Raw genomic sequence first — 15,352 nt, forward strand, 5'->3', positions numbered from 1 at the left:
GTCTTTGGTTTTTTTTTTGTTTTATAGTCACTATCGATATAAGGATGTATCTGAATTTTTCTCCTACATATATTATTAATGAATTTGATTTAGCTCTATCGATTATTCCTTTTTAAACAGTGTTTTATTGTATTTATAATATGCATGTATGTATATGGAAATTCGCGAGATGCTGATGTGAAAACAGAACAAATCTTGTTGTATATATAATATGAATGTTGCTTTATATACGTATATAAATATTACATACGTATAAATACGTACATATTTATATGAGTATATATATATATATATATATATACATATTTGCGAAAGATATCATGCGAGAGGAGAATCATTTGTAATGTACATTATAAATATTACTATACGAATAGGTTACAAGATAGTATTTTCTGTTGTCAATTCTTCAACTAAGACTGTGATTTTTAAATATACTAATAATAGATATAAAGTATGATATACGCATTTTGGGATTATTATTATTATTATTATTATCATTATTATCATCATTACTACTATTATTATTATTATTATTATTATTATTATTACTACTACTAATATTATTATTCTACCATTTATTTTATTATGCAAGAATCGTGCGTGAATCTTGGATAACTGGTACGTCATCAAATATTTCTGTTCTAACTTTTCTGTTCTGGACTAACAGACTGATTCCGGAAGAAAATGTTCTTATATTACGAAAAAAAATTATTTTTCTTTTATTTTGCGAAAAGAAAGTAGAGGAAAGTGTATGAGCCTGTGAGCAGCAGCAGCGGTGAGTATACAATATCTATGTGTATATATGTTATGGTGTAGTGCATGCATGAATAGTGTTCGATACAGACAGAGATTCCGACTTGTCTATACCTAAACGTTACGTTATAGGAAGTTAACATTGAAAGTGCTATACTGTATAATAATAATAAAAAAGAAAAAAAAAAAGAAAAAAAAAAAAGAAAATGAAAAAGAATAAAAAAAGACTCGTTGCCCGCGCGCGCGTGACGTAAGAAAGGTGAAATGGGGAAAGTTTCTAATGGTAAAGGCCGTACGTACGTATTCTAATACGTAAGTAGATTATTTATCTGTCAGAGTAATCTGTGTAAGATTGAAATAAACAAAATCTTACAGAATTTTCTTATTATCGTAAAAATCTATAATCTAAAAAACGAACGAGATTTGATAAACGCACACAATAGATGCACGAACAAATTTCGCGATAAAATATGATGACGGTGACGATGATAATGATGATGATGATGATGATGATGATGATGATGATGATGATGATGCCAGAGAAAACGATAGAAAGAATTATTATATGATTTATAATATAATTAGGTCGATATTATATTATGGCACATGGGAAAACAAAAAAAAAAGAAAAAAGAAGGTTTCATCCGGTATATTGGTTGATTGCTATTACATTTATCAAGAAACATGATTTACTCGTTTTAAACTTTCGATCGTTTTCTCTTGCAACAGCAAATGACATTTTTTCATATCGTTGAAATGCAAGAATGATGAAGAAAAAAAAATAAGGGGGGAAGGTTCTTTTTCGAATGTTCTTTTTCTTGTATAAAAAAGGAAAAGAAAGAAAGAAAGAAAGAAGGGGAATATCATTTCTCTCGTTGCCTTAGACGTGCCATCGCAGTTTTTTTGTTAACTTAATCGAAAATTGTTATCATTAAATCTAATCCGAAAACTGGGCAAGTTTTCGTATCTTTTTTTTTGTTTTTCAACGTTCATCGAGTACGCATTTGTAAGATGAGAATATCCTTAAGAATTGACTTATTTTTTCGGATTGTTCTCGTTGTTGTTTTAATTGCGATTTGGCACGAAGAAATGTGGGGCTTACTTTCCCGATTAAACGGAGCAAAGATTCTTTTTCCAATATGGTTTGAATGTTTTTCGTTTTTGAATTCGTAAGAATCATCGATAACGAGATATCTATCCGAAAATAATTAATTTTCTTTGTCTCCTTTGTCGAGGATTTTGATCTTTCCGTTGGAAGAAACGTTCAATGTGTCTTCGTAATCGTTGACGTTTCCATTTAATTTCTTCGTATCGTTAGATTCGATCTTTCCGTTGGCCAACGTTGTCGTCGTCGTCGTCACACTTAATTTCTTTTTATCACTAGTTCCGTAGGCCATTTTGTAAAAGTCAGAAAAAAGGAAGTAGAAGAATATTATATTTGGAAGAGTAAAAACGACGGTCCACCTTGGATAACCGCAATCGTATATGAGCAATTGAAAATTGTGCAAAAACGTCAAGCAGAATTGTCCCTGTGAATTGTGTTATTATTTTATTATCATTTATCAATTATTATTATTATTATTTCTGTTTAATCATAATATATATATATATAATCATTATTGTTACTCACCATTTGCAACGTAGTTATGTATTTTTTCCACCATAAATATTTTTGATATTGCGGCAGTAATACGGCTAGTAAATAATACGTGTACATCACGATGTGAACGAAGCTATTGATGAGACCTTGGAATATGTGGATCAATTAATATGATTGCAAGTTGCTTATCTTACGAATGTTCATTATTATTATTATTATTATTTTGTACGAATTTTAATGTTACATATATACGTCATTTTTTCGTATTTTTTTGTTGTGTTCTTATTATTTGAATGTAACATTAAATAAGTATACCTACCTATGAAGGTACCATGACCTCCTGGATAATATGTTACTGCACCCCAAGCGATCATTGGCATCACGGTATGATGATAAACGTGGAGAAACGTTACCTGTTTCTCTTTCTTTCGTAAAACAAAAAAGACCGTGTCGAGAAGTTCCGTAATTTTAGCGATAAAATAAATATAAACGCCTTTAGCGACCTGTACAAATAATTCAATGAAATTATTAGATTTTCTTTCATAGACAAACGTAAAATCGTTAAGATAATTTAAACGATTAACAACGTACTCTTATCGCTTCCGGTGTATTCGAAAAATCAACAGGCTCGCATTTGAAGCTGTAATTTCTTAACCAGGCAGCGTCCAGTGCTTCATTAAATATCCAAATGCTCAAGAGGACTTGCATAAAATTATAAATGACTAGAATATTTTTCATTTGGAAGGGTTTCCGATGTTCCATATATTTGGGGCCCCAGGACCGAATGAAGTAATGGTAACCAATTAGAATACTGAGTCCTGGCACGGGTGAAGACACGAGGGACCAATCACGTGTTCGTGGATCTACGATTTAACATATGATATAATTTCAACATTTATATTCATATTAGGATGTACCAAAAGTTCGTGCATGTTTTTTTATTTATTAATATTTCCAAATTATACTTTACAACAACAACAAACGAATCCCATTATGCAATTACAAAGTAAAGTTTTAAAATAATAAACGCACGAATTTGTACATTTTTCCTACCACCTCCTCTTTTACTATTTCCTCAAACCCTTACCCGCTAAATCGTAAAAAATGAAGTGCCACATTCGGATGAACGAGTTGTCGTAAATGTTGGCCATTTTGTCGATCGGTGGTGCTGCCTCGGTGATATTCATTTGGATGATTTTAACTGGAAATTAATAAAATAATAATAATAATAATAATAATAATAATAATAATAATAATAATGTTATCGTTTTAAAAAGATGGGTGACGCATATTTGATCTTCATCAAATTTTTCGTCGATTACAGCAACAGGTGGTGGTTTTATCGAGAAATATCGTTAAAGTACTTTTGTCGATCCTGACCTAGCGGTTTGCATTTAGCATAGGTGAGATGATGATGATGATTGGTTTGGCCGTATAACCTACTCGTTTCTAATCGCATCGAATTCGCCAAGTAGAAGAGAAAAAGAGAGAGAGAGAGAGAGAGAGAGAGAGAGAGAAACGTTTTTTCTTTTTACGAAAGTTCAAGAAAGAAGAAATAACCGTTTTCCGGGAAAGAAACTCGTCCGTTTGCAATCAAACGTGACGATGATGTTGTGACGACGATGTTGCGACGACGTGCATTGCTGCATTGGCTGCATTGCTGCACCATTTCAAACGCACGATTTTTCCTGTTTCTGTCATATATGTATAATAGGGAAAGAGGATCCAGCAACGAACCGCGACGATAACATTTTCAAATTAAAAACAAGAACTTTCAAACAAAAGTTCGTGCGTTTTTTTTTCTTTTCCCTTTTTTTTTTTATAATCAATATTTCCAAAGTAAATTTTACACAAAAAAACTGATGTGTGTACATCAAGTTGTACTTTTTTAGCGTACCAAAACGAATATAACCTGAAAAATAACTTGAATTTGCGCGCGCATCGTAAATATCGACAACTTCGTGGTGTCGAATTTTTCGGTCGCATCTAACTTCACTTTTCAAAAACGCGTCAAAAGAAGTATAACTTCAACAAAATAAATCACGGGAATAACATGAATTTATCGAAAAGGGGAGCATGAGTTAAAAACATGAATGAAAACAGATAATGATTTGTAGTAAAAGAATTCGATAATGTGGGCCAACAATTCGATTATTATGCCGGTGTGTAATCTCTTCTTTTTTAAGCGTGGTTACTATTTTCTATGTTAATTGTTACTCTAGGATAAGAATATGTTGGTTTGCAAGTAAGTCATGTAAATATATGTTAAAAAAAATGCATCAGTGCATGAGTTCACTGACACCATCATTGTGTGTGTGTCTCTTTCCGCTTACAACAGATCACTCTTCTTTTTTATTTGATTTTATTTTTTTACTCTTGTTAAAAAGAAATAACTTTGTCCCTTTGGTATTCCTCACTTGCAATTCAAATTGAATAGAGAATTCTTTTTCTTTTAATATTATTATTATTATTATTATTTCCGTTTAGCTTCTTTTACATATGAATTATTTAAACACGTATAATGTTGTAATAAGATTTGCAACAGACTGACGTATTTACGATCTACGTGACTTTACAAATTTCAAATGAAAAATTGCATAAAAGGTTTATTAACCTCTTCTCTTTTTACGATTTAATTTATGATTATGCGTATCATAATCAACGACAAGTTCACGTAGTAGCAAGTTCAATCATTTAACGATTTGATTAACGTTAAGTGTTTAAAGTTGTAATATTTAATTGCATTATTTACATATGATATGTTAAACTTATAGAAGCAAATCTTGAATCGTTTTCAGAACGTGCATTTGTTGTTTATGTTTTGTTCGATCAATTTATCACGTATTTCACCCATGATTTTCATATTTCATTTTATTTTTCTTATTTATTAGTATCAGACGATGTCGCAGGCAATTTTTTAATTGCTTTAATTAGATTGAGACAAGTATAGTTAGACATGAAATTGAAATTAGAACAGCATAATTAACAGAACGTTGCATATAAAAAGAATTGTATTATTACCTAAAACTAATGATTTTCAAGAATATTACATAACTACATAAGTGTATATTTTATTATATTTTTTGTTTATTATTTTTAATATATAATATATAGTATGTAAATATTTATATGTATATACATACTTATGCAGTTATGTAATATACAACACATTAAATAGAATTTTCTTTAAGAACACATACCTAAACTAATTATTAAGGAAACATACGAAAGACTGGTCACTATTATGGGGAAAATGAATGGGGGAACGAGTCCATCCCGTTCTGAGTTGGTCATGCGATGACACAATAATATCACCGATTTCCCATTTTCTACGCTTTCTTTATTCCTATCTTTCACAAATTTCAAACTCATTCCATGACATTATGTTTATCGTAAACAATTGATTCTATTAATGATCCTGTTAACTAATCAAATATTTTTCAGATAATTTTATCAAATGCACGTTATTATACTCTTTCTTTTTTTCTTCTTCTTCTTCTTCTTCTTTTTCTTCCATCGTTCAATGACTTTCAATTCGCAATAGTTACGCAGGTACCAACGAGCCAATACTATCTCTCACCTTTCTCTCTTTCTCTCTCTCTCGTTTTCTTTTAAATATCTGGGAATAAGGATTACAGTGTTATTATGAGACTGGGTTCGGTGCACGAGTAACGTAACATGCTACCTTACTGAATTTCCGCGTGCCTAACAACTCGTTCCTTCGCAAATCATTTCCGCAAAAATATATTTATTCGTTTGATCTATTCGAGAAAACAGGTTCACCCCATTTATTAGAAAACAAGGATTTTTATTTCTAATATTGTGTGTGTGTTATCATTTAATATATTAATAAACTATTTCTATATATATACACTCGTAATTTTTCGATTAAAATTAATACGAAATATTAAAAATAACAAAAAAATTATCTCATTTTCCTAAATAATAAAAACACAACTAGTGTAGGAAAATAGATGAATAAAAATATCATATTGTATATATATATATATATATATATATTATTATTGAAGTTATACTTCTTTTGGCGCGTTTTGGAAAATGATGCGACCGAAAAATTGACACCACGAAGTTGTCGATATTTACGATGCGCGGGAAAATTGAAGTTATTTTTCAGGTTATATTCGTTTTGGTACGCTAAATAAGTATAACTTCTTACGTTTTCATTAAAATATATATATTATTATTATTAAAATATATATTGTGTGTGTGTATGTATACATGTATATATATACAATATGATTTTTATTCATCTATTATATATATATATATATATATGTGCACGAAATAAAACGAATGCAAAATAAATAAAATACTAGATAGATTATTAATTATCTTACCGTGAAAAAATGTATTGACAATGAATCCACACGAATCAAGTAGCACGAGTCAATGTATAAGTCAACCGGACACGTTGATAGATAAAATAAAATCCCCCAAAGAAACGCTTATATTTAGGAAACCAGAATTACTTGGAAATTAAATCAATAATCTTTCTTTCTTTTTCTACTTAATTTCAATAATATTTTCCTTTTATCTTCTTTCTTGTTAATGTTAATGTTTTATGACGTTAAAAAGAATCGTTACCATTAAAATATAATTAATTCAAGTGAAAATAACAAAATTTGACTGTGGGGGAGAATAAAAAATTGTAATACAAAAAAAGGATTTAAAAAAAAATTAAAAACTATATCCGACTAGCACGAACCGGAATTTTCTGTTTAACTGTTTGATCGTTTCAAAAGTGTACTCGAAAAACGCGTTCGCGTACGCGACCTGTTATACTGTATCGAGTTACATTGAAGAAGTGGTGGTAAGATCACCTGCGATTAGATTTAACTAACATATGCTCTTCCCCCCCTTTCCCCGTCCCCGTCCCCTCACCTCCCCGACCATCTACTACTCCCCTTCTTTTCTTGACGTATATACTTTCGTATAGTTTACGTATTATACTAACGGCAGCCAGGTATATTACAATGTAACGTTGAAAGTTGTTGCTTGAAAATGAGTAGGGGGGTATTATTCGTCGTAACTTTCGGTCTGATATGATTTCATTTCATTTCGTTTCATTTGTTTTCTTTTTTCTCTTTTCTATTTTTTCCTTTCTAATTATGCGCCAAGTAAAAATAATGATGAACGACGGTAAAAAAGATTTTTTTAAAATTAAATTTGACAAAAACAATCAAATTCCTGATTATGCAGTTTCAAAGTAAAGTTTCAATGCAAAATTCAACGCACAAATTTTTGATTTACCCTAATATATATATATATATATATATATAAAATTTCGATGTAGTATTTCGATATAGATTCCGAACATTTTACTAATTGTAATTGTAAAATAGAAACAAAGCTATTTGCTATGACGTATAAGCAAAGAAACACATGTGGCGTATTTAAATGGAAATTAAAATCTGTCTCTCTTCTTTGTGACATTTATGCTTTATTTCTTTTTATTATTTTTTACGTAAACGCAACTTTTTGTATTCAAACTTTGTTATATATTATTTTAAAAAAAATAACATAAATTAAATATATAAAATTCTTATTTTTATACATATTTTATATATTTTTGTTTGTTTAATTTATTATGCCAAAACAATTTGAAATCCAATCGAGATGTTTATTTCTAGAATAAGCCTAAAACTTTATTTTACAAATTGTGGGTTTTTTTTTTCTTTTTTTAATAATAATAATAATAAACGATTTCGAATTTAATGATTCTTTATAAAAATGAATTGACAAGTCTCTTTTTAAATTTTCATTCGAAAGAATCCCCTTTTAAAATAAATTTCATACGAAAACTTTCCATTAGGAATGCACTCCCACCCACGCTTTACCAATTGCATTGTTTTTTTACTTCTGACATGTCACGAGCAACGATTACAATAGTACAAAGATCGTAATTATAAAAAAAAAAATGAAAAACGAATAGTTTAACACGATGGGTAAAAAATAAGAGGGACACACAACTAAAGCAAATGCGTATGCTATTTTGTTTCTTTCCTTTTCTTTTCTTTTTTTTCTTTGGAAATTATTTTTTTAATCGAAACAAAAGATTGTTTTATTCTTTTTCATTTATCAAATGATGTACGAACGCATGAAATTTCAACGTCGCGAAGAATGTTAACCTATTTACATCATGATTCTAGTTAAATGATACTAGTTTGTTTCAGAAACAATCACATTGCGCGTGGATATTTTTAAATTGACGATTGGCCCGCATTACATTATACACGGTGATATTTTATCGATAATTTATACGGAATATTTCATTTAAGTATGCAAATTGATTAATATATACATTTCTGTATAAACAAACAAATAAACAAAAATTCACATCGTCATAAATATCGATCACGCATTTGACTCATACATTTACGCACACAGCCACACACACACATGTGCCTAGCAAACTTTAAAAATCTTCCATAATGTTTCTTTATTGCCTCATTTCTTACACACACACACACACACACTTGACCAACACAATGAATTATTATCTGAATTCTTCTGTACTATTTTTTTCAAATGTCAATTGATTTTGATTTTATATAAATATTTAAACGCACACGCGCATTATTTATATTACATGAATCCACATATACGCATTTATTATAAACACCATAGATGCCAATATATGTATTGTAATATTTTGTAATAATGAAAATATCAAGAACGGAAGTTAAACATTATTATTGGATAAACATTATAGAAACTGTTGCGAACGCATATGCGTTGTTTCTTTTATTTTTTTGATTTATTTTAAACAATAGCACTGTTTTGGTAATTAATAATGCGACATCGACATCGTTTATTTCGATATTATTGTGCTCGCAAATTTGCTAAATCACTCAATAACTTTGAGTTAAACAACGTAATACGAAGAAACGAAAAAAGAAAATAAAAAATAGGCAACGAAGGTACAAACTTGTTGCATTTATTAGAAGTGCGATGCTAAAAAGAGAAATTGAGATATTGCACGAGGTAAATCATCGAATTTGTTCGTTTGGTTGAATCTTATCTATCCGTAGGTTGAATTCAAAAACTAATGTAAAATAATTTCAATAGATATTCATTTTGAATGACATTCGTTTTATGTTTTTTTTCCTTCTTTTTTTTGTTCATCTTTAAATCATAGAAAATAATAGACATCGCATTTAGTTCGGCTTCGAAAATCTAAGAATGCTATTATATAAACGTTATAGAAGAATAAAAAATGTACTCTAATGTATAAAGATATATTAAATATAATTTATATTAAATAGTCAATATATGAATACAGTCTAGAGGAATGTCGACGCGTGTTTATGTGACGCAAAACATTTGTATGTAAAGTCGTCGAATTTAAATATGACAAGTCAGGAAACGAAATCAATATTTTACGGCGAACAATTACTATGATAATTCGATTCGAACGAACTATGAAGAAAAAAAAAGACAAAAAGAAATAATTACACGATTTCAAACAACTTGTAGTAGCATCGATTCGATAAGAATGATATAAGTACAATCGTATTGATATTAAAAATAAATTTAACGTTTCGTATTTTAACACGAACGTGTGTTCACATATTTTTCATATTTTCTTTAACAATGAACTTTTAACAAATTAACATTTGTCAATTTTTAAATCCTATTGTAAGCCTTGCAACATTTCTTATGATCTTTGTTTTTATTTGAAATTAATTATAATTGATATTGATATTTTTTTTTAGAAAAAGAAGAAAATACAAAACAATGTATAAAATAATAAAATTAATTTATATCTTTTTCGCGACGTTTAATGAATTGTGACTTCATAATTGCGTAAAATACTTAAGCAAATACTATATTGATTCGTAATAAACCATGTTGCGTATGGATTATTACGATACCGAGAGGATCCCGGTTGCAGAATTTTATTCTTAGGACGGTAAACGGTAATTGCGGACAAAACGCAATGAAAAATGGCTGATCATCGAAACGTTTTGAAATTTCTGTCAAGGCGAACAAACCTAACCTCTACGATGTACTTCTATTTATTTTTTCTCACTTTTGTTTTTTTTTTGTTCCTTTCTCTTCTTTTCCTTTCATTTCATTTCTTTATTTTTTGTTTTGTTTTGTTTCATTTAATGAAACATATCGCAAGAATTAGAATTTAGAAATAAAAGTTTAAATAGGTCGGACATTTTGAATGCAAGAAAAGAAGACTTTTACGAGTGATATTGTACAAGCTCATATATATATATATATATACAATAATTACTATTATTATTAGTATTTAAACGAATGTTGCAACTCGTTACAACATATTGCTTACTTTTTGTTGCAGTTATATAAATTAACAACAAATTAATAATATATATATAAACTTCAAAGCAGCTTATAATTACAAAATTAAAAAATTAAAAATTTAAACTTAAAACACTGTATAAATTTATTCCAGCGAATGTTTCTACTCAAACAAACAAAAAATATTTATATTATTTAAATATTATCAGTATATTATATTTATATCTTTCAATATTTTAATTCTGTGATTATGTAACAATGGATAATAATTCCCGTCAATGTTTGAATAAACAAATAAACAAATAATTGGATGATAACATATATATTCATGAATTTCATAGTTTTCTATCCCCAAGTATACTTAGTAGTCGTCGTTTTTTTTGTCGGAGTATGTACAATATTCTTTGACTGAAATGAAAATAAATAAGATCGTACGATAAAAGAGATAGAGAAATAATAATGTCGTAAAAAGTCAAGGTTCAGCATGTATGTGAAAAGTCATTTGGTTGTTTGTTAAGAATATTTAGCGGTAGGACGTGACGAATTATGCGAGATTCTTTTTTCTATTGCTTCTGTGTCTTGCAACAAAAATAAATCTTTTCTTTTACTAATAAATTTTCATTGTTGCGAAATTATCGTGACACATAAAAACCGATCGACCAATCAAGTGCAACGTCGTTTACATTATGCATATAATCAAATTATTACAAGATTTCACAAAGGAAATAATAAATAATCAACGAGATAATAAATTGTTTTAATGCATTTAATTAAAAATATGTGATACGATTGTAATTCGGTATAATTAAAAAGAAACGAAAAGTCTATTTTACGTTTATTAATCAACGGCACGTACTATTTTGCATTTTAATTCAATATTAACATTTGACGATAAACAAATGAGAAAAATATCGAATTACTTGCGTCGTCGTTGATTTTCCCCTCTCTCCCTTCCAACATTTTTGTTAAGAATTATTGCGATATTATTTTCTTCCCTCGGATATGTGTGTCATTTATATTTTAAAAATATCTCACAGAAAAAAAATGTACGTACATCGTTTGAACATACAGTTACATACGAGAATAATTAATTTCTCTTACAAAACGTAATCTCTATACATCGGCTAATTGTTATTCTGTTTATAACTTTTTCCCCTTGACCCCACGTGTTGTTCACTAGAATGACAAGACTTTTTTACATATATATATATATATTAAAAACATTAAAGTCAGTAAGCGGTAAGATATTTTGATGATACTCTATCGTGAAAAAAATTAAACTATTTTCATTGTCTATATAAAATTTATATTTATATTTACTTTATTTATTCTTATTTTTATTCATTTATCAATCTTTATTTCTTGTTATGTTCTTTTTATTGTTTTTTCTTCTTTTTCTCTTTTTTTTTTATGTAGCAATGGGATATTCCCGTCTATCCACACAAATAAACAAATAATGAATATTTAAAAGTAATTGAAATTAGATTGTTTTACATTGCTCTAAGAACAACGAAAAATAAAAAATAGAACTTGAATTGTGTCTTTTCTTCAAAAACAAAAAAAATGGAAATGGAGAAAAGTGGAACAATCTGATAAATATATGCACAACTATTGTACATTCATACGATGTGTGTGTGTTATTGTTAATTTTAAATATATTATTATTATATTTGAATTATTTAAATATTTATTTTACATTATTATAGAGTGCATTAATTTTTATATATATATATATATATGATGATATAGAAAAAAAAAGAAAAAATATGATGTGCAAATTATATTAAATAGATAAACAAACACATGAGAGAATGACATAGATGGGAACAAAAAGTTAATGGAAAAATAAATGATGTTGTTTCCACGAATTACACGTGCACGTTATAATGTTTGACAAACCCGTGTTAAAATAACTTACGTTAGTGAAATAATAAATTAATACGACAAGTTGTTCAAGTAAATACGTATTTAAACGATAAGATTAAAATAAAAAAAAAAATAGAAAAACACAAACATGAGTGCGATCGGTACCATTTAAAAAAAAACAAAAGAAAATAAAATCAGCACATTCGGTGTTATTCCATGCATTATATATTATTTAATTAGATTTCTTTTTTATTGTTGTTTTCTTCCTCTCTGTTTATTTATCTATAAACGTGCATTTGTTCGATTATTATAATAATAGTTATAAAACGAAAAAGAAATTTATTTTACAACGATCAAATTTATCGCTTCTCATTTCATTAATTGTTGTTGTTCACGATGAACTCCTAAATTACTGAACTGATTTTAATCAAATTTTCCACACTCTGTGCAGTTTGATCCAACTTCAGTATTAGAATACTTTTTATCTCAATTTATAGTCGCAATATTTTTTTATTGCAAATTATTTGTTGATTATATGACAAAGTCTGTCAGTTTCATAAGATTCTAACAGATGGCAGTGTAAGATAATTAATCGCTTCTCATTTAATTATAATTGAATTTTAATTGAAAATTGTAAATTATTATTTGAAATATCGTGTCGCGTTGTTTGTCCACGATGAACTCCGAAAATACCGAACTGATTTTAATCAAATTTTCCACACTTTGTACAGTTTGATTTAACTTGAGATTTAAGGGCAAACGTATTGAAAAACCATCGAATCTCTATTTGTTTTAGCTAGAGATAGATTAACCAAGAATATTGTGCACCGATTAATGCTGAATTCAATTAAAATTGATCAAATCCTAAAGCTTTTCACTACCTTCTTTATTTATAAAAATTAAATATTACATGTTATCAATTAACAATTTTTTATTAAATTTTAAATAATATTAAATTATAATTGTTTTTAGTTTAATATTACAGTTTAATATTTATTGTTATAATTTATAGTATAATATTACACAAACGATAGTAGAATTAAGTTTTCAACTGTAAATTAACACCGGTTACTCAATTACTACAGGGGTCATTTACGTTTCATTTTTTATTATTTATACGTAAACAATAGGAAGGTTTTGTTTTTTTTTTTTTGGGTAAGAAAGAAAGAAAGAACAATAAGCATGCACGTCAGCTGGAAAAGTATACAGTACTTTTTTAGTTTCTCTCTCTCTCTCTCTCTCTATCTTGAGAGAATTATCTATTATTTTATTTCTTATTTAATCTTCATTTAACGTATCAAATTTTTTCCAGATGTTTTCTTTAATTTTCTTGTAAAGAGTGTGTATGAGAAAGAGAGAGAGAGATAGAAGAAAAAGAAGAAAAAAAAGGGATAATTTATAGATGTATTTACGCAATGTTTGCAAGCAAGGTATTTCCCCATTCATTGATGTTTACGTGACCGAGAATTTATCGAGCAAAAAGAAATTCACAATAATATAAAAAGATCTACGTCAATGTATTAAAAATTTAATTTTCAATATCGTCCACACGTATCTCGTGGAAAATATATTGTTTATATAAAAAATATAAGTAAAAAATCTTTATAAGTTGTGCAATAAAACAAAAAACCCCGATTATAATAATATTTTTTAGCGATATTAATAATAGGAGTATATTAAATTATTGTTTATAAATTTTGTTTTTGTAACGTGGGCGGCCACTTGTTTTCATTTTTTTTTTAATATATCGGTCATTCGTTTAATTGTTTCTTCTTTCCCGAGATAAAATAATACAATTATTTCTGTTTATATTTTTCCTTCATTTAGATCTGTGTTTTATTTTAATTGTTATTCACATCGCGCAATAAGGAAATAATTATGACGCAACGATACGATTTAGAGAAACGTGTTGACAAATTATTTTAATTATATAGTCTTATAAACGAACAATCAATACACCTTTTTCCGTTTAACATATTTATTTGTGACCGTGGGTTATCTTTTGTCCGAGAAATAAAAAAAAAAGTTAACAATTGAATTTTTAATAGTTGTATATGCATTAATTAACGGTAATAAAAAAAAATAAAAAAAGAAGAAAAATTTTATTCGCTCTTTATCGCGTGTGTATCGATATAATTAATTCCTTTTTTTTTTTTTTTTTTTTTTCTTAATTTCCCGTTAATCGGTCTCTCTCTCGGAAGATTACCATACAAAAAAGAAAAAAAAACCACGATAGGAACACGCAAATAAACTTTAATCTTTGTACTTTGAATAGCGAAATTCAACATACATTTATTTGTTACGAATCTTTCTTTTTTGTGTATTATTAATGATAATTTGCAAAAAAAAAAAAAAAAAAAAGAAAATACACCGGGTATTTTTAATTTTTTACAAAGACATTTTTTATTTTGCGTATATTATTGTTAATTGCAATTGTTATCTTAAATAACTACAAAAAAAAAGAACAAAAAAGAAAATAATTTTTCCAAAAACGCACTTTTAAAAATGTAACTCTACTTTAAATGAAAAATTAATTTGTTATAAAGAAAAGAAAAAGTGTAAACGTTTATAAAATATTTTCGAAGTTGTACGCTGACGTGATTATCATAATAAAGAAAAATAAGTAACATTGCATAATCCATTCGATGCATGTGGTGGACATCCTTAGATATCAAGAACGATTTATCGTCACGTTGCGTGACAAACATGCAACCAAGGGCGGTAGAAAAAAAACGAAAATAATAGAAAAACAAAGAAAAACCAACAACAACAAACCTGAAATCTGTCATTTTTTTGTTTCTTTTCTTTTCGATTTACGTCGTTTCATCCAAGATCAATAAA

At 27.9% G+C, this 15,352-nt stretch overlaps 1 protein-coding gene across 2 annotated transcripts in view; it reads right to left on the reverse strand.

Annotated features, from left to right (window-relative positions):
- Positions 1–1,315: 1,315 nt before the first annotated feature.
- The window catches only part of LOC106792384 (elongation of very long chain fatty acids protein AAEL008004-like), a 28,922-nt gene continuing 14,885 nt past the window's right edge, over positions 1,316–15,352 (reverse strand). For both annotated transcript variants that reach the window (XM_014758786.1, XM_014758785.1), the window contains exons 2-6: positions 3,441–3,554; positions 2,945–3,216; positions 2,673–2,856; positions 2,384–2,499; positions 1,316–2,282 (exon numbers count right to left, since the gene is read on the reverse strand). In XM_014758786.1, coding sequence (XP_014614272.1) covers positions 1,962–2,282; positions 2,384–2,499; positions 2,673–2,856; positions 2,945–3,216; positions 3,441–3,540 — 993 coding nt within the window. In that variant the 5' untranslated portion in view covers positions 3,541–3,554 and the 3' untranslated portion in view covers positions 1,316–1,961. The remainder of the gene's footprint in view (positions 2,283–2,383; positions 2,500–2,672; positions 2,857–2,944; positions 3,217–3,440; positions 3,555–15,352) is intronic.

This window comes from Polistes canadensis, unplaced genomic scaffold, assembly GCF_001313835.1.
Source record: "Polistes canadensis isolate GaletaPanama2010 unplaced genomic scaffold, ASM131383v1 scaffold_416, whole genome shotgun sequence".
Lineage (NCBI taxonomy): Eukaryota > Metazoa > Arthropoda > Insecta > Hymenoptera > Vespidae > Polistes > Polistes canadensis.